At 42.7% G+C, this 20435-nt stretch overlaps 1 protein-coding gene across 1 annotated transcript in view; it reads left to right on the plus strand.

Moving 5' to 3' along the window:
* The first annotated feature begins 239 nt into the window (after positions 1-239).
* The window catches only part of MYCBP2 (MYC binding protein 2), a 182462-nt gene continuing 162266 nt past the window's right edge, over positions 240-20435 (plus strand). Inside the window, exon 1 of the mRNA XM_061445258.1 lies at positions 240-811. Coding sequence (XP_061301242.1) covers positions 525-811 — 287 coding nt within the window. The 5' untranslated portion in view covers positions 240-524. The remainder of the gene's footprint in view (positions 812-20435) is intronic.

Raw genomic sequence — 20435 nt, forward strand, 5'->3', positions numbered from 1 at the left:
TCCCGGGAGCCGCGCAAAGGCTGGGCGCGGGCGGCGCATGCGGCCTGGGGCCGGGCTGGCCGCGGAGGGGAGGCGGGCGGAAGGCGGGGCCGGCGCGTCTGTGCGGAGAGAGGGCGGCGGCGCTGCTGAGGCGAAACTGTGGGGGGTCGCGGCAGCCGGTGGCCTCCACCCCCAACTCCCCACATCCCCGTAGCGGGAAGGGAAAGCGAACGGCTGCATCACCCAGCCCCCCTCCCGGAGGCGTGCGGTCTTGCCCAGAGCTCGGCGCGGCGGCCGGCGCTGCGCTTGGGGTGGAAAGCGAGCGGGTGGGCAGCCGGAGCTCCGAGCCGCCGCTTGAGGGGAGAAGAGGGGTGTTCCCGCACCCCCCGGCCCCAGCCCGGGTGGATGTGCACCGCCGAGGGCGGTGGCGGCGGCTGTTGCGGCCTCCCCATGGCTGGGCCCCGGCGGTGAAGGCGGCGGGAGCCGCCTGTGTCCGCGCCGCACCGGGAGGCAGCGCAGCCAGCAGGGGGCGGGCGGGGAGGGGGATGAGTGCTGCAGCCGCCGCCGCCTCTGCGGGAGCCGCCGCCGCCTGCACCGGGGCAGAGGGCGGCTTCTTCTTCCTTTCCAGCGGCTCCGGTCCGGCGGGGTCCATGGGGCCCGAAGAGGGCTCAGCCAGCGGGCTGGGAGCCCTGCCCGGCGCCCTGGCGGCGCCGTCGCTGGGCTGCCGGAGCCGCTACCAGCTGCTGCTCTCCGGGAAGGCCCTGGCCGACAGATACCGGAAGATTTACACGGCGGCTCTGAGCGATCGGGAGCTGGGGAGCCACCCGGGCAGGTAACGTGCGCCGAGCTCCCTCCTAGGCGAGACGGGCAGTCCTCGGCAGCCGCCACCACCCCTCCCATCGTCGGCTGGGAGCGGCCCTTCTCCCGGTCCCCGTGAGTGCACCGTTCTCCCGGCAGCCGCCCTCCAGCTCTCCCTTCTCCCGCGGCTACCCCCGCTGCCTCTGCCATGTGGCCGCCGCCGGGCCCCGGGGGACGGAGGGGGCGGTGATGTAACGCGGTGGCTGCCCAGGTGCCACCGGGGCCCGGACGCTAGCTTGGCCGGCGTTATCGTACAGATGGCGCTGACACCCTCCTTGCCTGGGGGCCGGGGCGGCCGGGAGGGTGTGTGGTATGGTTACCTGTGTCTGCTCCCCTCCCCCAGCGCGGAGGCCGGGGGCTCCGCCGCGCCCTTGTGGCGGGGGGGAGCGATGTAAAGCCCCGCTCCACCCGTTCTCTCTTGGCCGCCGCGGGGGATGGAACGTTTCCTCACTCGTGGTGTCCATGTTGAGACCTCGCTCTGCCTGCGGCCTGTGGTGCCACTGAAACGGGCTGAACCGCGTGTTTTCTGACGAGGGCACCCGCTGGCGGGGCCGCCCAAGAGAGGGACCTTAGTGCTTGCCGTATGTCGGAGCAGCCTTTGCCTGCTCTCCTTTATTTTTCCGCCACTTTTGGTAATCTCTTTCTCCGCCACCTTGGACGCGGCCTCGGTAACAGTGGGGAGGCTGCGCCCGGGCAGCGCTCTCGGGGGGTGGTGTGGGGGGTGTGCCCGGGTCCCTGCGGCGGATGGTGCTTCTCGGGATTCCGTGTCCCGCCGGTCCTGCCAGCTGGCTCTCGGGCTCCGTCCCCAGGCCGCAGCAGGGTGCCTGTTGCGCCTGCCGCTCTTTGGCCGGGATGCCCTCGCCTCCCTCTCCTCAGCGCAGGACTGGGGAGGCGGCTGTGGGCTCAGGCGGTGAGAGGTGGCGAGTGTTGTAGTTACCTGCGGCCCCAGCCCCGGTCTGGAGACCAAGCGGCGGAGGCGAGGGCGGAGTGTGCCCGGCCGGGGCCGGCCTGCATGAAGGGGGCGAGGGGCCGGCTCCCTTTAGGTGCCGGGGCGCTCCCCATTGTTTTCCTCCAGAGGTGGTGGTGAGGATGCGGATGACACGAAACCGGCACCTTCCTGTGTTCTCGGCCTCTGCCGGCATTAAGCTGTAATGTGAGTGGCCAGATCGCGATAGAGCTTTGAGTCAGCGTTGTTTTAACTTTGTAAATGGTTGTAAAGCACTAGGTGCTTGGCGTCTTCGGTTTAGGCTTTTTTTTTCAGTCTGACTGGAGCAGCAGGGCTTATCTCCTCTCCTTCCGCCCCAAAAGTCTGTGCCTGGGAGTGGTGTTAATATAAGCTGAAAGAATAACATAACTTTCCCAATTTGCTTATGGCAAACGCTGCGAACGTGGACTGTTGACGCTGGCATTTGACATCTTTGCACTTACTGAGTACAGGGTGTATGACAGGGAAACTATAGTCCTTTTTTTCCCTATGTGGACCTGTGAGCGTTTTCTTACCGTGTATATTCCTTAGTTCAGTGCTCATGCTTTTTCCTTTAAATCTTCTCTTCCTGCTTTTGAGCTTTGTATCATTTAGTCCTGGGTCTGCAAGGGCTAGTTTTAAGGGAACTACTAAATGCAAGGAGATTAGCTATGCGATTGCTTCATGGTATTAAGATATTTATCTGAATTTTGCCTTAACGTGTCTGTATTAAAGCTGTAGTCTTGACTTTGTCCTGCCCTCTATGTTTTTCAGTTTCAAGATAATTAAGCTGGTATCTCTTATATTTACAGTTGTAGAAAATACTGGCTTTAGGTGGGTGTGAATGTTAATGTTTCTTTTAATTGACATTCTTAAAATAATTACTTTTAACTCAAAGGTACCATAAATTGCATTCTTTTGCGTTTTGTTTTTTTATTAGCAGATTCTTAGGAGAATGCCAGTTAAAAGAAACAGTAGCGTTTGCAGTTACTGTATGTGTTTATTATTGAGGGCTAGATTTAGTCATCTTGGAACCATTCAAAGAAGCTAGACTCCTCATATGGAGAAAACAGGCTATATTAAGCTATTGACAAGTAAATAACAGCTAGTTAATACTAGTGAATACAACCAGTGTGTATTGTAGGACTTTTGAGGGGAGGATGTTTAATAGTAGTCTGGTTGCCAGCTATCTTGTGGTACTTGCCCCCAACATCTCATGTATCAGACTGATTGCAGCCAAGGTACTGCTCATGATCACCACCCTTTTTCCATATTAGTGTCAAAATATTGCAGTTGAAGGTTTGAGAACTTCAGCCACCTGGTTGTCTTGAACAGAAATGGTCAAAAATGCTTTTTGATGAACATGGTAAAAATTGCAGACATTTTCTAAAGAGATGCTTTAAAGTGATTTGGGACTGCATTTAATTGCTACAGTAGATAACAGTGCCAGATAAATTAATTGGAGGCTAAGATAATATAGTTTATAAGAGAAACTGTGGAAAATCTGTAGCCTCCTAATCTGTCAATAAGAGTTTGTGACTACAAAAATACCTTGAAGTAATTTAAAAAACTAAACGGATTGGCTTGTGAACATTAATACACTTCTTCCTGTGCTCCAAGAAGACTAATTTGAAGAATGATAGTGCAGCCTACTTGCTGTATGTCAATTTCAAAAGAATCATTGATTCAAGACTGCAGAATTGTGTTCTGCACTTCACATGGTGTCACCAATACTTGCCTTTTATTCCAAACCTGCGTTTAATGTTTATGAAGAACTAGAGTGCAATTTGAAAATGCTTGTGTGTAGACAGGAAAATGAAACATTGTGGAGATTGTCTAAAAGTCAGAAGTGAGATTGCAGTCACATTTGCAAGGTGTTTGTGCTGGCTGTCATCTGAAAGTGATGAATATCGTATGTTGAGTAGGATGCGGTAATTGACTTTGAAACAGAAGTAGCAGTGCTTTGCATTTCCTCATGTGCAGCTGGCTGCAGTGTTGTGAACACTTCAGTCTTCAAAGGGGACTGTTCAGTTAGTGTGCGTTCCTCCTGCCACGTTGATGTAATTATTATATAGTTTCTTGCAGTAGCAGATTAGAGACTTGGTCTGGGTTAAAATTAACTTGGCAAAAATAGTTTGTTGTAATCCAGACTAATTCCCTGATCTGGCTCACCTTGTGGTTGTGCTTGTGACAGTGTGAGGTGAAGGGTTGCACAAAGATCTATGTACAGTGGAGGGAGCAGAAACTGCTGGATTTAGCACTAGTGCCAGCCTAATGCTTTTTCTGTTTCATAAAATTGCCTAATTCTACAATTTAACGCACAACTGTCTTTGCTTAGATAACAGTATTAAAAATCTGTTACGGTACTACTAGCAGTGGGAAATTTACTTGTCAAGATTGGTTTGGAAGATAAGTCAACTGTGAGTGTGCCTAATTTGTAGTCTCTGCTTTGTGTCTACTGAAAAATATGAAAATTACTAGTAATGGTATAATAGTTAATGTAGCTATAAAAGTCTGTAAAACACTAGTAGGAAGTATGAACTTCAGAGGGCAAGTGAAAACTTCACGTTGGAGTGTGGTCTCATACACTGGATTCTGAGTGGATGAAATAGGAAGTCTGCTCTGGTACTGAAGTAATGTAAGTTGTTAACTACTTTCAGTCCTGAAGCTTTGCGTTTGCTAAATAATGTATTCACAGTAGGTACTTACTTATCCATTTTTCACATTCTGTTGTCTTAAGGTACACAGTTTTTTTGTTGTGTAACTTAATCCTAACAAACACTGCTATCTAGCTGAATTGCTGCTGTTACCAGTTGTGGATCTTGGGGTTTTCTCTGAGCTCTCAGTTCCTTTACTCTTCTTTTACCTACATATGTACTACCAGAAGTATCAGTTAGGCTCAGTGTGTTCTATGAGACTTTTTCTCAGCTATAGATAGAAATAAAAATTTGAAGACCATATTTGGATTTCTGTAGTAGCATTAGGTATCAGAGATGTAGCAGTATTCACTGAATAATATTAAGGTTGCAGAGGGGAGATTTAGGTTAGACATTAGGGAAAAATAAAAATCACTTTGAGGGCAGTGAAACACTGGAACAGGGTGCCCAAAGAAGCTGTGAATGCTGCATCCCTGGAACTGTGGAGTCAATCTGTTGGTACCCCATCCCTTGTTGAGATCAAGGAACATTTCAGTGATGACTGAAATAAAGATTTCTGCTATTAACCAGAAGTCGGATGGCTGGTTTTTTTCCAGCCATTTTGGCTGAAGAAGAGGCAGCCAACTTTCATTTTAAACTGATTCTTTCTACTGGATGATAAAAGAAATTTTTGGAAGTAGGCCAGGTCATCCACACTCATAGTAGTAAATTATACATCCTCTGGAGAAAATTGATCATTAGGTGTTAGTCTTTAGGCTTTTCAAAGTTGACACAAGGTCTTCTCTTATGCCCCTTCTTTTGCTTAGTAATGCAATGCTTATTCGGTCCTGTGATGTTTTAAGTGTATATTTTTCAAAATTTATTGGAGAAATGCTACTGAAACACTTTAGCATTGCACTGCCAAGTTATTGCAGAATTTGTAGAAGCCGAGCTTAATAGATTTCTATATGTGAAATTTGTTATTTTGATTATAGGCACACTGGAAAACCTTAATTTCTTCAGATCTAAAGCCTTTACAAAAGCTGTAAGCTGTTTTCCGATTGAGATTTGATGCTTTCTTAAAATAAAATTGTAATTGCAGAAAGTTTGGAAGCATTCATTTGATGATTGAAAATAAGATTGTATAAATAAAGTCTGACAGATGCATTAGATGCAACATTTTCCTGTTTATTCCTGTAAAAAGGTTTGCTCCGTAGTTCCATTCCAACTGAAATATTCTAGTCTAGTCTGTTGTTCTACTCTCATCTGTTTTTCAGTTCATGTTTTGTAAATGCCATTGTACTGAAACAGAAGTTTGCCTTTATGTAAACTTAAAATTTCATTTCGTTTGAAAAACAATGTGCTGTTGAGTCTCTGTATTAACCTGTGCATTGGAAAAGCTGGTAGGAGTTGCTGTCTGCTGTAGGCTTTTTAGCTGTGATATATAGGTTGCAGCTAATAGGCCAGGTTGGATGGGGCTTTGAGCAGCTTGGTCTAGTGGAAGGTGTTCCTGCCCATGGCGTTGGAACTGGATAACCTTAAGGCCCTTAACAACCCTAGCCATTCTGGGATTCTGTGAATATAGTAGTGTTTTAATACTGTGTTATGCTTTTGTTTTTTAGGGATTAGCTATTTGTACTTACCATCTTTACCTTATATTCTGATAAGGAAAACAGTTTAGAATGGTAGTTCTAAAAATCTATAGTAGTCACTTAGTCTAACATGGTTTATATTTGTGCAGAAGCTGAAAAGAAGGTAATAATATGTTGACAGTCTTAAAATGTTTATTTGTGCATGTGTAAAAGTAATATAAACTATTTGAAAAATAAATAAAAACCCAAACTACCCTGAAATCCGTAAGAATATTCATTTTGGGATTTGATAAAAACGCATTTCCTTTTCACAAAAATAGAGACTGAGGCAGTCTTTGAAGCCAACTGGTGCTAAAAGACGTTTGTCTTTTGTAGTCATGCATCCTTCTGCTTCTTCATTTAGAAGGAAGGTGTTGGAAAAGAATTACTGCATGTGACAGAATCACATTGTGTGATGATTATTTTTTTTCTTGTTATTTGTTTTGGATTGTGAAGTAATACTATGTGGAACCTTTTGCTCTTCAGTTAAAAGTTCAGTTATAGGCCGAACTTACAAAAAACTGTTAATACTGTTTATTTTGTGTAGGTATGGGAGTGTTGCTTGTGTGAGAGTGTATCAACAAGTAGCAGCAGCTACAGTGTTTGTACTGCTAAATATCTTCTCTGGAGGTGAACATTCTGAATGTTCACCTATGGAGTAGATTGACATGTTCTCCACATAACCAGTTTGTTACTGGATCATTTGTATTGGATCCCTAATTATTCAGCTGTAATATTTTGGTCATTATGAGTTAAGCCTTTTTAATGTTCATATAGTAATTGTTTTGGGAAGTGTCTTTTTAATAAAGTAAATACTAATGACAGCAGATTACTGCTTCTTTCTCAGTTCTCATTACCCGCTCTTGGGTTTTGGCATTCTTGTATATGCTTTTCAAACATAGGTAAGGCTGTACGTAATTCCCCTTTATTGCTAGGTTAATTCTTGATATTTGGTGATCTCTTGATAATTTTGCTCCTTTTGTGGATCTATCATACTTAATGTGTTTTAAACTTTTAAAATAATTTATCATTTCTGAATTTAAGATTGGGGTTTGCTGATGAAAGTATTTGTGGGAGTATGATTGTAAGTCTTGGTATCTATACAATGGCAAAGGTCATAACAGTGGGAACATACCTGGCTCAGGTTTTAGCGTTATACTCTCAGTAAATACCTCCGTATTTAGAGAAGAGATTCAGAGCAGCCCTGCAGAGAAGGACTTGGGGGTGTTGGTTGATGACAAAATGAACATGAGCCAGCAGTGTGCGCTCTCAGCCCAGAAAGCCAACTGTATCCTGGGCTGCATCAAAAGGAGCATGACCAGCAGGTCGAAGGAGGTGATCCTGCCCTTCTACTTTGATCTTGTGAGACCTCACTTGGAGTATTGTGTGCAGTTCTGGTGTGCTCAACATAAAAAGGACATGGAACTGTTGGAACAAGCCGAGAGGAGGCCCATGAGAATGATCAGGGGACTGGAGCATCTTCCATATTAAGATAGGCTGAGAGAGTTGGGGCTATTGAGACTGGAGAAGAGAAGGCTGCATGGACACCTCATAGCAGCCTTCCATTCTCTGAAGGGGGCTTATAAGGATTTTGGGAATGGACTCTTCCTTAGGGACTATAGTGACAGGACAAGGGGTAAAGGGTTAAAACTTGAACAGGGGAAGTTTAGATTGGATATAAGGAAGAAGTTCTTTACTGTGAGGGTGGTAAGGCACTAGAATGGGTTGCCCAGTTAAGCTGTGAATGTGCCATCCCTGGCAGTGTTCAAGGCCTGGTTGGACAGTGCCCTAGATGACACAGTTTAATGTGAGGTGTCCTTGCCCGTGGCATGGGGGTTGGAACTAGATGATCTTAAGATCCTTTCCAACCCAACTATTCTATGATTTTATGATTCATATGAGGTCATTGCATGATTTTCATGGGTGTTTATGTAGATGATGAATTCTCTTCCATTTGGACCGAGTGAACATTGCCTGAATGTTCTGCTGAAGTTCACAAGAATGTAGAATTTTAATATGAAAACATAAGTCAATATAACTGCTAAGTGTGACTGGAGAGGAATCAGCGTATTAGACTTACAACGATGGTGGTTAATTCTGCTTAATATTTTAAGCAGCAACTGATTTATTTGTTGTAATTTATTTCAAAATGGCTACAGCTGGCAATTTGAGAAATAATCAGTTATTTTTGCTTAAATAAAATTAGACTTTTCTTCCATTTTTTTAAAGTTACGTGAGCTCCGTTACCATTTTTCAGATAAAGTCTGGTTTCCTGTTCTCAACCATCTTCAGGCTTTCTAATCTGTGTGTCCCTGGGATTCTTACACCTACTGATGTAAAAACAGCATGCATGTTCTACTTGTTTTTTGTCTCTTATGTTGTAGGTTTGTGGTGGGGGTTTTTGGGTGTGCTTTTTGTCTTTTTTAAAAAAAGAGGAAATGCCAGTTAAAGTTTCAGTTTCAGTTATGCTGTCTGCTCTGGCGTGCTGATGGTCTTTTAGATAGCAAATATAATCAGTTAGATGGGAGCTGGACCAATTTAAGAAGTTACCATTCCTCAGTGCTAGCTGTGTTAAATGCAGTAAATGTGCTTCTTAAAAACTTGATGTTGAATCTGTGTTTCTGCCATGTTAACTGTCAGTTGTGGAGTGTTGGTTTTGTTTTTCCTCCCATATTATGATATGCCTCCTGGCCAAAATATTTTGAAGATATTTCTTGGGTAAATTCTTCTTTGATGTATGACTATATACATTTCATCAAACCCATAATTTAAAGATATATGGCATATGTTATATAAAGCACATATGAGAGCAGTACAGTGTTTGGTACTAAAGTACTTTGTGTGAACTGTTTTCCATGTACTTCACTTGCTTTGGAATCTAGCCCTTTGCAGCATCTCTTAGGCACATGGTTTTATTTTCGTCTTCTGCTTTCTTACCTTGCTTGCCATAAACACTGCTTCACACTGAGGTGCTGATTTGAAAAGTAGCCAACTAACTAAACTTTTTATATTGTAAGTAGGCTCTTTCACAGCTAGCCTTTCCCAGTGGTCTTTCTCAGCTAATTCTTACTGTTGTGACCCTCCAAGGGATGAATCCTGGAAACTGGCTCAGGAGAATGGCTTTGTGTGCTGTAAGTGGCTAAATGAAGGTATATGATTTCTGCACATTTAGGTTTAATCTTTCATACATTAATATATATATTTTTTTCTGTTTGGTTTTGTTGTGTTTTTTTTTTTCTTTACAAAATATAGTAAATAGCATGTTATAGCTCCCTGCATCCCTTCAGACTGATGAATGTGTTGATGAGCTTAATTAGTTTTTATTATTATAGCTGAGTGAAACTTCTTTCTTTGCATCTAGTATATCTACAACTGCTATGGCCTGAGAATACTCTGAGGATATGTACACCTTAGAAAAGAAACAAAAATTCAGCTTCTTTGTCCCCACATAAAACTGGAGTCCTGTAGTTAAATCGGTACTATTCCTTATTTTCGGTTTCTTCCCTTAGCTTTCCTTGACTCGCCTTCCCATGAGTGATTGTCTGAGGTAATGGTTTTTGAAATCAGCTTTTGAACTCTTGGAAAATACTTTATCAATTCTGTGACAGGTTGTTGTAGTTTAACCCAGTAGTCAGCTCAGCACCAAGCAGCTGCTCAGTCACTCACCCCCCCTGCAGTGGCATGGAGAGAGAGTTGAAGGGATGAACACGCGAAAACTTGTGGGTTGAGATGAAGGTGGTTTAATAGGTTAAGCAAAAGCTATGTGCACAAGCAAAGCAAAATAAGGAATTCATTCACCACTTCCCATTGGCTGGCTGATGTTTAGCCATCTCCATGAAAGGAGGACTCCATTGTGCATAGTGGTTACTTGTAAGCCCCAAAATTCTGAATGTTGTCCACTTTCTTCTCCTTCCCTACAGCTTTTATTGCTGAGCATAATATCACATAGTATGGGATATCCCTGAGGTTAGCTGCCCTGCCTGTTCCCTCTTCCAACTTCTTGTGCAACCCCAGCCTACTCACTGGTTGGTGGAATGAGGAGCAGAAAAATTCTTGACTCTCTGTAAGTGCTTTTCAGCAACAGCTTAAAACATAGGTATATTATCAGCACTTCCTTCCATCACAAATCCAAAACATACAAGCACCATACAGGCTACTCTGAAGAAAATTAACTTTATCATAGCCAAAGCCGATACAAAGAGAATGTAAGTTAAGTTCAAAAAGTGTAAGTCTGTTGTTTGTAGTTTAAATTCACAGGTGCTATGGTAGTTAGATTATTTTGGTCATGATCTCTTGTCAGTCTGGAAAAATGTCTAGCTAAGAGTTTTGATCCTAATAAGGTCCAACCCTGAGCTTTTCACTTCTCCAGTGTTCTCCTTGTTGCAGTTGATAAACATCACTCATCTTTTCTGTTGCTGAGCCCTTAGGACAACTGTGTTTATACAGATCTGCAGCCAGTCATTCATATTACATTGAGATAAACTTGTTATTATTAAATACCTTATTCTCCTGTTTTTATTCTTTCAGCCTCTTTTCTTGATTGTTTCACCATGAATTATTTGTAGGGTTACTTATGACTCACCTCTTATCAGGTTTTGCCTTTCCTTTCCCACTAGCCAATGCATTATTCTTTCTAATGGATATGCTCATACATCTTCATTATGCCTGCATTTTTTCAGAGTAGTCATGTCTCTATTCTGTTTCTCTTCAAACCAATCAATTCTCTATCCCATTTTATTTCTAGAATATACTGTTATATGGGGTAGACCATTGACAGCTGTGTGAGTTTCCGGTTTGAACTACATGGTTGTATCTTCTGTGATTCAGTGAAGAAAATGTAGGATTGATTTGGCTTACTTGCGACAGTAATCACTCTAAGGAAGTTATACTGTCATTAACCACTGGTAATGTGCCTTTCTGAACAAGTACATTACCCCCTGAATTTCACAGAGCATATTCCCTAAATTAAAACTCTGCTGCTATGATTCTGTGTAGGATAGTGTTGTATGCATTTTGGTACTTGTGTTCAGACAGGAAGGTGTCCAAAGGTGTGGATGTTGTCATATTTGCTATGGTTATATGACCTTTTTTAATTATTTTTTTATTTTTTTTTATTTTTTAATGAAGAGTCCTAAAAACATTTTAAGTGTAAGAGATACAAAAGTACTTTACACTGAAAAAATGGAGTTGAATGTTTTCCTTGCATGTGTTCTTACAGATCTAATTTCATAGGTGACAATGCAGCAAATAATAAACATCAGATAATTACAGAAAAGAAACTATGAGTGTCCTACTAGTCTGGCTTTGTTTTCCTCTAAGCCTCTCTTAATTGGATTAAGATGCTCCTTACCCCGATTCGTGGATTTAGATGACGGGATTTTGATGTTTTTTCCATTTGTAGATATACCACTGAAGTGCCGTGACTTTCCTTTTATATTGGTGTAGATGAACATTCATATCGGAATCCTTAATTAGTAATTCAAAGAAGATAGTGCATAAGCTGGTAATGGTTTGGAGAGCATACACATGGCTGTTAGAATGACTGTTGAGCTGTTGCCCTCTTTACTAAAAATCTGAGTTGATCAAGCTTCAGATCTTAGGCTTACTAAATGAAGACGCTATTAGTAATTTTAAATAGTTAAGGTCATCTAAGGTTAATATTGTCATTGACAAAAATACCAAGATTTTATTATTTAGGAAGGAAATTTATTGTGCCCTCTGGTGGTGTTTTGAGATCTGGCTATCAAGCTGAGCTGTTTTCTTCTTCATTGACTCTCACTGCTGAGTTAAAAATAAATCTGTAGCCCTTGATGAAATGTAAAAGTACTCCCAGTAGTCCACTGCCCCTGCTCAAGGAGAGCCACCTGGGGCCGGTGGCACAGGACCATGTCCAGATGGCTTTGAATATCACCAAGGATGGAGACTCCAGAACCTTGCTGGGTAACCTGTGCCAGTGCTCAGTCACCCTCACAGTGAAAAAAAGTCTTACCTGAAGAATTCCTGTCTAACCTAAATGATTCTGTAATCCTTAGAAAAATAGGGCATAAGAAGAAAGGATCTATATGAGGTTTATTTGTCTTCTAACAGGAGGTGTCACAGGGAACAAATACACAGTGCTGAGCAATCAATTCCTGCAGCAGAGGTGTATTGCAAGATGTGATCCTCGTTACTGGAAATGTAGAATCATGGGATCATTTAGGTTGGAAAAGACCTTTAAGATTGAGTCCAACTGTAAACCTGGCACTGCCAAGCCCACCACTAAACCATGACCCTAAGTGCCACATGTACGAATCTTTTAAATACTTCCAGGGATGGGGACTCAATCATTGCCCTCGGCAGCTTCTTCCAATGCCTGACAACTCTTTCAGTGAAGAATTTTTCCCTAATGTCGAATCTACACCTCCCTTAGAACAACTTGAGGCTACTTCCTCTTCTCCTGTAGTTTGTTACTTGGGAGAAGAGATTGACGCCTCTCTACTCCTTTCAGGTAGTCCTAGAGAGGTCTCTCCTCAGCCTCCTTTTCTCCAGACTATAAACAGCCCAATTCCATCAGTCACTCCTCAGAGGGCTTATTCTCTAGATCCTTCACTAGCTTTGTTGACCTTCTTTGGTCATGTTTCAGCACCTCAGATGTTTTTCTTGTAGTGAACTGAACGTAATTGTCATGGTTTAAGCTCAGCTGGCAACCCAAAACCACGCAACTGCTTGCTCACTCCCCCCTGTTTCTACCCTGCTGCCAGAGGGATGGAGAGGAGAATCGAAAGAATGTAACTCCCATGGGTTGAGATAAGAACAGTCCAGTAACTACAGTATAACACAAAACCACTACTCTACTACTCTACCACCAATAATAATAATGATAAGGAAAATAACAAGGGAAGAGAATACAGCTGCTCACCACCTGCTGACCGATACCCAGCCTGACCCGAGCAGTGATCTTACCTTCTGGGTAACTGCCCCCAGTTTCTATCCTGGGCATGGCGTGCTGTGGTATGGAATACCTTTTTGGCTAGTTTGGGTCAGGTGTCCTGTCTCTGGTTCCTCCTGGCTTCCCCTCCTCCCTAGCAGAGCATGAGACTCAGAAGGTCCGTGGTCAAGAGTAAGCATTACTGAGCAGCCACTAAAACCATTGGTGTTATCAGCGCTGTTCCCAGGCTGAAAGTCAAAACCACAGCACTGCACCAGCTACTAAGAAGGAGAAAAATGGCTGCTACTGCTGGACCCAGGACAACAGTATTTGTGGTGTGGCCTCATCAGTGCTGTGTACAGGGGGATGATCACTGCCCTTATCCTGCTGGCCACACTGTTTCTGATACAGGCCAGGATGCTCTTGGCCTTATTGTCTGCTGGGGCACAAGCTGGCTTATGTTCGGTGGCTGTCAACCAGCACTCCATGTCCTTTTCTGCCAAGCAGCTTTCCAAGCACTCTTCCCCAAGCCTGTAGCATTGCATGGGGTTGTTTTGACCCAAGTGCTGGATCCAGGATTTAGCTTGCTGAATCTCATATAGTTGCCCTTGGCCCATTGATCCAGCCTGTCCAGATTCCTCTGCAAAGCCTTCCTACCCGCAAGCAGTGTCTTGATGCCACTCCTGCCCAGTATGGTGTCTTCTGCAAACTTAGGGTGCACTCGATCCCCTTACCCAGATCATTGATAAAGTTATCATACTGAGCCCTGGAGAGCCACTTGTGATCAGCCACCAATTGGATTTTGCTCCGTTCACCACTATCCTTTGGGCTCTGCCATCTAGCTGGTTTTTAACCTAGTGAAGAGTTCACCTGTCTAAGCCATGAGCAGCCAGTTTCTCCAGGAGAATGCAGTGGGAAATGGTGTGAAAGGCTTTACTAAAGTCTAGGTAAATAACATCCACAGCCTTTCCTTCATATACTAAGTGGGTCATCTTGTCATAGGAGGAGATCAGGTTAGTGAAGCAGGACCTGCCTTTCATAAACCCGTGCTGACTGGGCTTGATACGTGTTGTGTGATGGCACTCAAATGATTTGCTCCATAACCTTCCCCAGCACCGAGGTCAGACTGACAGGCCTGGAGTTTCCTGGATTTTCCTTCCAGCCCTTCTTGTGGGTGGGTATCACATTTGCTAGCCTCCAGTCACCTGGGACCTCCCTGGTTAGCCAGGACTGCTGATAAACGGCTGAAAGTGGCTTGGTGAGCACTTCTGCCAGTCTCCCTCAGTATCCTTGCGTGGATCCCATCCGGCCCCATAGACCTGTGTGTGTCTAAGTGGTGTAGTAGGTAGTTGACCATTTCCCCTCAGATTATGGGGACTTCGTTCGTTCTGTCTTCCATATCAGGGGGCTGGGTACCCAGAGCACAGCTCGTCTTACTGAGGCAAAGAAGGCATTGAATGCCTCACCCTATTCCTTAGCTTTTGACACACTTTTCCCCTGTACCCAGTAAAGGGTAGAGATTCTCCTTAGCCCTCCCTTTTTGTAATATATTTATAGAAACATACGTTGAACCTCTATGCTGTAGCTCAACAGAAATAAAGGGCATATGAGGGGAGCTGAAGAGTAGCAACACTTGCAGTTTTAAATAAGTTTAAACTACACGTTTGTGCTAACATTCTTGTAGGAAGAGCTGCATGGTGACGAGATCTAAATGTAAGTAATTTATTACTTGGAGCATTTTACGCTGTTTTAAGGTAGTGGGTGAGTGTGTAGTGGCAATTAGTCCCCAGTTTGGGGGTATTACTACAGAAGTCTTAGCTTTCTTCTTCTGCAGCTTGTCTTCCACTTTTTTTTTTTGTTGTTTTGTTTTGCCAGCAAATGTCATATTCAAACTTTACTGCATCACAACAGGCAAAAATATGGTCTGTGAGCCAGCTGCCGTGTAACTGAGCTGCTTTTGCTGTGATATCGGCAGAAGCAGTAACTTATTTTTCCTACCCTGGTCACAACTGTGCAAAGAACAAAGGAAGGTCAAACCAGTGCTTCACGGAGGTATTTTTCTTTAATTGCTTCACAGAGCAATTGTTCACTTGTCAGAGATATTCTAAAACCCAGAGATGCTAACCAGTATTAGCAAAAGGTGTTTTTTTTTTTCTGAAGAGTTCTGTAGATTTTGTTGCCAAGTTACAGTGAAAGGATTTAGATGAGTGTATTTCTTCAGAAATTCTTGTGTTTTTTTTCTATTTCTATTTGTGATTTCTAAGGTAAAATTTTGGGTGTATGGCATAACATATACTTTTTGTGCACGTATATTTCATAAAGCTCGCTAATACTTTGTTTTACATTACACAGTTTGTGTATTTGTGATACATATTTGTGTGCCACCTTTCAGTTTGTATTTGTGTATTGTGTTTCCTGTCAGTCATATCGTGGCAAGTCCTTTTGGAAACTTGATAGGTAGTATTGTAGGTTATACGAGAAATGAAGCATTAAAAAGCTTTTGGAACTATTGTCTGTAAGCAGACATTTTGTTTATCAGGACAAGAAGAGATTGGATTTATTTGAGTGGTATTTATTTTACTTCTTTATTCTCGCAGTCTGCTGACACTGTCTCCCTATGGTTGAAAGCATGTTGGATATTTCAGCTGTAAAAGGAATGATTACCTGTGGCTACTACTTAGTCATCAAAGGGAGGTATCTGTAAAGTCAAAAAGTAAAGCAAAGAAAGACTCAGGAAAGTTTGGTTTTAGGGTACTTTAGGGTAGCCTCTATAAACATGAAACATTGCTGGGTCCAGTTGACTTGAACCACTTTCACATTGATAGATTTGTGTTAAAGGGAGTTGGATGGAGTAACCTACAAATGAGCTAAGGGCAGAATTAAAAGTTTAGTTGGATAGATTGGACCTAGTACTTGAGCCATTTTCTGAATATCTCTGATTTTACGGTTATAAATGTAATCTTAAAGCGCCTACCCTTAAGTGATACATTCTGTATGCCAACTTTGTAGAAGGTATATGGTGTTTTAATTATGTGAGTTGTTTACTTCGAGTTGCTTTATGAGGCGTGTTGTGAGGCAGTTTCTTATTGTACATACTTTGAATTCTTGGCAGCTGAAATAACAGTGAAAAGATCACATCGAGGTTGGAGAAATGAACGGGGATTTTCATTGGAAGGATACTCAGTGCTTAGCTAAATGTAGGAGGTTTTACATATAGAGGCTTTTAAAAGAAGTAGTTGCTTTCAAGAAAAAGCATTCTCTCAGTTCATAGAAGTAAGGCTGTGAAGACTGTAGCTTCTGTAAATATCGAGAGGTACCAAAATAGGGACTATGCAAGAAAAGCAGCAACTTTATTTTATAGCCATATTCAGTGCTTGCATTTTGTTACAGGTACATTTCCATCTCCTTGCCAACATCCAGATTTCACACATTTTTCTTGCTATGATATGACCAGATATGGTCATAAAACCTCTTCTCCAGCTTTTGATTAGGCCATTAAAGCTCTGCCTGCTTCCTTTGTTTTGATTCTTATCATTGTCAACTCCCTCATGTGAGCCAGGATTATAAAGCAACTTATTTTTTGCAATAATGTGGTCCCCCAATTTTGAGATTTCTTCAGTTTTTCTGATCAGCCCTGATAACCCTTTTTTCTTTAGCATTCCCTTTCTTACATTTTGAAGCCCTTACAGCTGAGCTTCTGTAGCAATGAGACAGTGAATAGTAAGTCTCTTGCTGACATGGGCACTGGTATTTATCAGCTATGGTTCTCCATTATTGTATTTGATATTAAGATGCCTTGAAGCTAGATTACAAATTAACAGCTGTTTTGGAGCATTTTGGAGGATGGAGTAAATGGCATGGGAAATAGGGAAGCCCATCAGAGAATGCGATTGCTTTAACGTCTTTCTGCCCTTCATCTACGTGATCATGTATCAGATAGTTACCTGCTTACAGAAGATAAGGAAAAAACTCAAAATGCACTTTGTAATAGTTCATCAGGAGAGTACCTCCTGGTTTTCTTCATGACTGAAAAGCCTGATGGCAGATCTGATAGAAAAAGTAGCTCTGCCTTATAATAAGTTAAAACAATTACAGCGATGAAGGCAAGAACAGAGAAAGAACAGGCTAGAAAGTAGTTATGTATTTTCATAAGTATGATGAAATTCCCCCTTAGAGTGGCTGGAAAAATTGACTGAAGCAATTTCAAAGCTATTGGGAGAATTATTACCTTGGAGAATTCACAAATAGATAAACCGTGTGAGTAAAGAAGGACTGAAGTTACTCTAGTACAGTGGAGTTTTTGTGTGTGTTGCCTTCCACGTGTCAATTTGGCCACCCCTGTTCTAGCTGGAACTACTGTAAGGTGGATTTAAAACTACACATAAGACCACCCTGGAGGGGTGCTCTGGAAAGAGCTGTCAAGGGGCTGTCCAGGAAAGTACAAAAGCGGCAGTAACTCTTGTTCTGCATCTGGATCTGTCCTAGGTCCTGAACTGTTAGTCTTCATCATTGACAATTCCACTGTGGGAATTGAGATTGTAGATGAAGAAGTTCATAGAAGATGCAAAACTAGGAAACACTACAGATATACTGGAGTAATAACCTCAGCAAATACTTAATTTCAAAACCAAACAAAAATCCGATCAACAAAAAAACACCTCCCCCCCCCAAAAAAAAACACCAACCCCAAGACCCCAAACCTAACTAGGAAACACAAATGTAAAACCAACATTGAATAAAAGGTGAGGTAGAAGTTCCTCGTGACAGCTTCTACACCTTGTATAGAATTATAAAGTGCATGTGATTTAGCAGTGTCATGCTGTGTTGGAGTGTTTCAGATATTTTCCTTTTTTTTTTTTTCTCCTCAAAATGCATGAGAGGGATTCTTTTGTGTAGGAAACCTGAATTAATTACCGACCTTTTATTTGCACTTCAGGATTGTGGTGCTTATTTTCTCTGTCTCTCTCTCTTTCACCCCTCTCTCCCCCTTCTCTCAACAAGAAGGACTAAGTACGAGTATAAGAGAATAGTGAAATTAGACATCAGTGATGTAAATGATTTGTAGTTTAGGCTGAAGGAACTGAGACTGCTTAGTTGACTTATTTTTCCTCAGACCTGAAAAAGAAATCTAGTTATAGAAAAGGAGGAAAATAAACTGATTTTTCTACAGTGAAGGTATATATATATAGGGAGAGAGGCATTTAGTTGCCATAAGGACAATTTAGAAAAGCCCTCACAAACAGCTTTCTAGTAGGATTGTTGAGGGCATGGTGGAAAAGTGATCATTAGCAACATCTAATATCTCCACAGGGAAAATGCCTGTAAAGAATGAAGTAGAATTTGACTAGTCCTGTGCTGGGACCAGGGAATGGAAAGACTGGCTTTTTGGGGTCCTTTCTGGACACTGTTTTTAATGATTCTGGAGTACCCTTCTCTTGTCAAATTGTATTTTAGATTTCCTGGGGACATGCACAAATGTCCTGTGCCACTGAAGTTTGGAGAAGTGTTGTTAAAGGTTCTGTATTCTGTGTCCATGTGGATCCATCTGCACAGAGAAACTCTTGGTTGTTGCATGTGAATGTGTCCTTTGCTGTGCATGTCTTACTATACCCTTGGGCATTGATTATATCCCAAGAAAGTGTGGCTCAATTTAAGTGACTGGCTTGTCTTATACATTTTAAATGTGGTAGAGTGGTTTTCATACATTGTTCTCTTGTAAAGGTTATGTAGTAGTGTAGGTTTGATTGTGCTGACTAATTCCCATAGAAGTCTGCTCTTATGCCTGAATTTGCTGTATGTTTGCTGATCCAGATGGTGAACAGATGAAAAGCTCAGTATGTCTCTACTTGGAAGCATAATCAGAAACATAGTATGACACCAGGAAAAATGCTAAACTTGGAATGAGGAAAAAAAAGTACTCTTTCCACAATGTACAAGCACATTTATTGCAGTCAAATTTTACTTTAGTGTGTAAACAGTGAGGGATCACAAAATTGATGAGATTAGAAGGGATCTCTGGAGGCTGTCTAGTCCAAGCTCCTTGCTCAAATTAGAATCAACCAGATCAGGTTGCTCTGGACATTGTGAAATTGGATTGAGAATATATTCAAGGATGAATCTATTCAAGGAAGAATATAGCCTCTCAGGGCAACCTGTTCCAGTGTTTGACCACTCTTATGGTTCTTATGTTGAAATTGAACTTCAGGACTTGGTCCAGTAAGTGAGTTTCTCAAGTACTGGGGAGACCAAAACTAATTATGTTATTCCATATGTAGTCTTGCTACTGTTGTGTAGTATGTAAGAGCCAACCCCTCAACCTGCTGGCAGTAGTTTTTCTAATGCAGCCCAGAAGGCTGTGTGCCGTCTTTGCTTCAGGGGCAGCGTTACTGGCTCATGTTCAGTATATCTACTAGGAGGACCTATAGGTTTTTTTCTTTAAAACTACTTTCCAGCCAGTTGGCTGACAGAGTGTACAGGTACTTGAGGTGGTTCCTCTCCAGATGCAGGACTTTGCAATCCCGTGTTAAACTTAATAACACTACCGGTGGCCCATTCCATCGACCTGTTAAGTTCCCTCTGAATGGCAGCAAAACCTGGTTTGTCAGCCATTCCTCAAAGTTTTGTGCTGTCTGCAAACTGTCTTGAAGGTGTGCTCTGTCCCATCACTCACAAGCCTTTGACCTTAGCAGTTTGGCCTCTTCAGTCCACATTTATCTAGCTTATACTTCATCAGTTTGTGTATGGGGGTGTCGGGATTGACAGTGTCAAAAGTCTTACTAAAAGTTAAAATCCACTGCTCTCTAGTCAGGCCTTAAGCCAGCCTTCTCATTGTAGAAGGCTACCAGGTTGGTCAAGCATGATTTCCTCTTCATAAATCCAAGCTGACTATTCACTATCCTGTCTTTTGTGTGTTTGGATTGCCTGATCTTCCCTCTTGGCCTTCCTGAATATAGGAGTGACATTTGTTTTCTTCCAGTTCTCAGGAACCTATGCTAGTCACTGTGATCTTTCAGAGACTGAGAGTTGCCTTGCAGTATCATCGGCCACCTCCTGCAAGTACTTGTGGGTACGTTCTGTCAGGTCCTGTGACTTACTTAAATGTTCCCTAACCTGAGCTTCCTTCACCTCACTTCCACCTCTTGTATTCTTCCTTTTTATGCTTGAACTTTGTCAAGAGCTTGTTGTTCATCCATGCAGGCCTTCCTTTGACTTTCTGCATGTGTAAAAGTGTGGTCCTTGAAACTGTCAGCCAGCTATTCTGCACTCCTTTCTATCCAGGAGACTGTATTCCATGAGGGTCTTAAAAGTAGATTGCTGAACAGGCCAGAGTCTGTTCTTCTGAAGTCTAGGGTTTTGATCCTTCTTTTGCCTTGCTTCCTTCTTTGAGCTTCCTGAACTTCACCTGCATTGTCACTTCATCTATGACTGCCCTCAGCTTTCATGCACCTGACTGGTTCTTT

The sequence above is a fragment of the Pezoporus flaviventris genome, unplaced genomic scaffold, assembly GCF_033815535.1.
Source record: "Pezoporus flaviventris isolate CSIRO_AGI_PZ_B2104156 unplaced genomic scaffold, CSIRO_AGI_Pfla_v1 ptg000003l, whole genome shotgun sequence".
Taxonomy (NCBI): domain Eukaryota; kingdom Metazoa; phylum Chordata; class Aves; order Psittaciformes; family Psittacidae; genus Pezoporus; species Pezoporus flaviventris.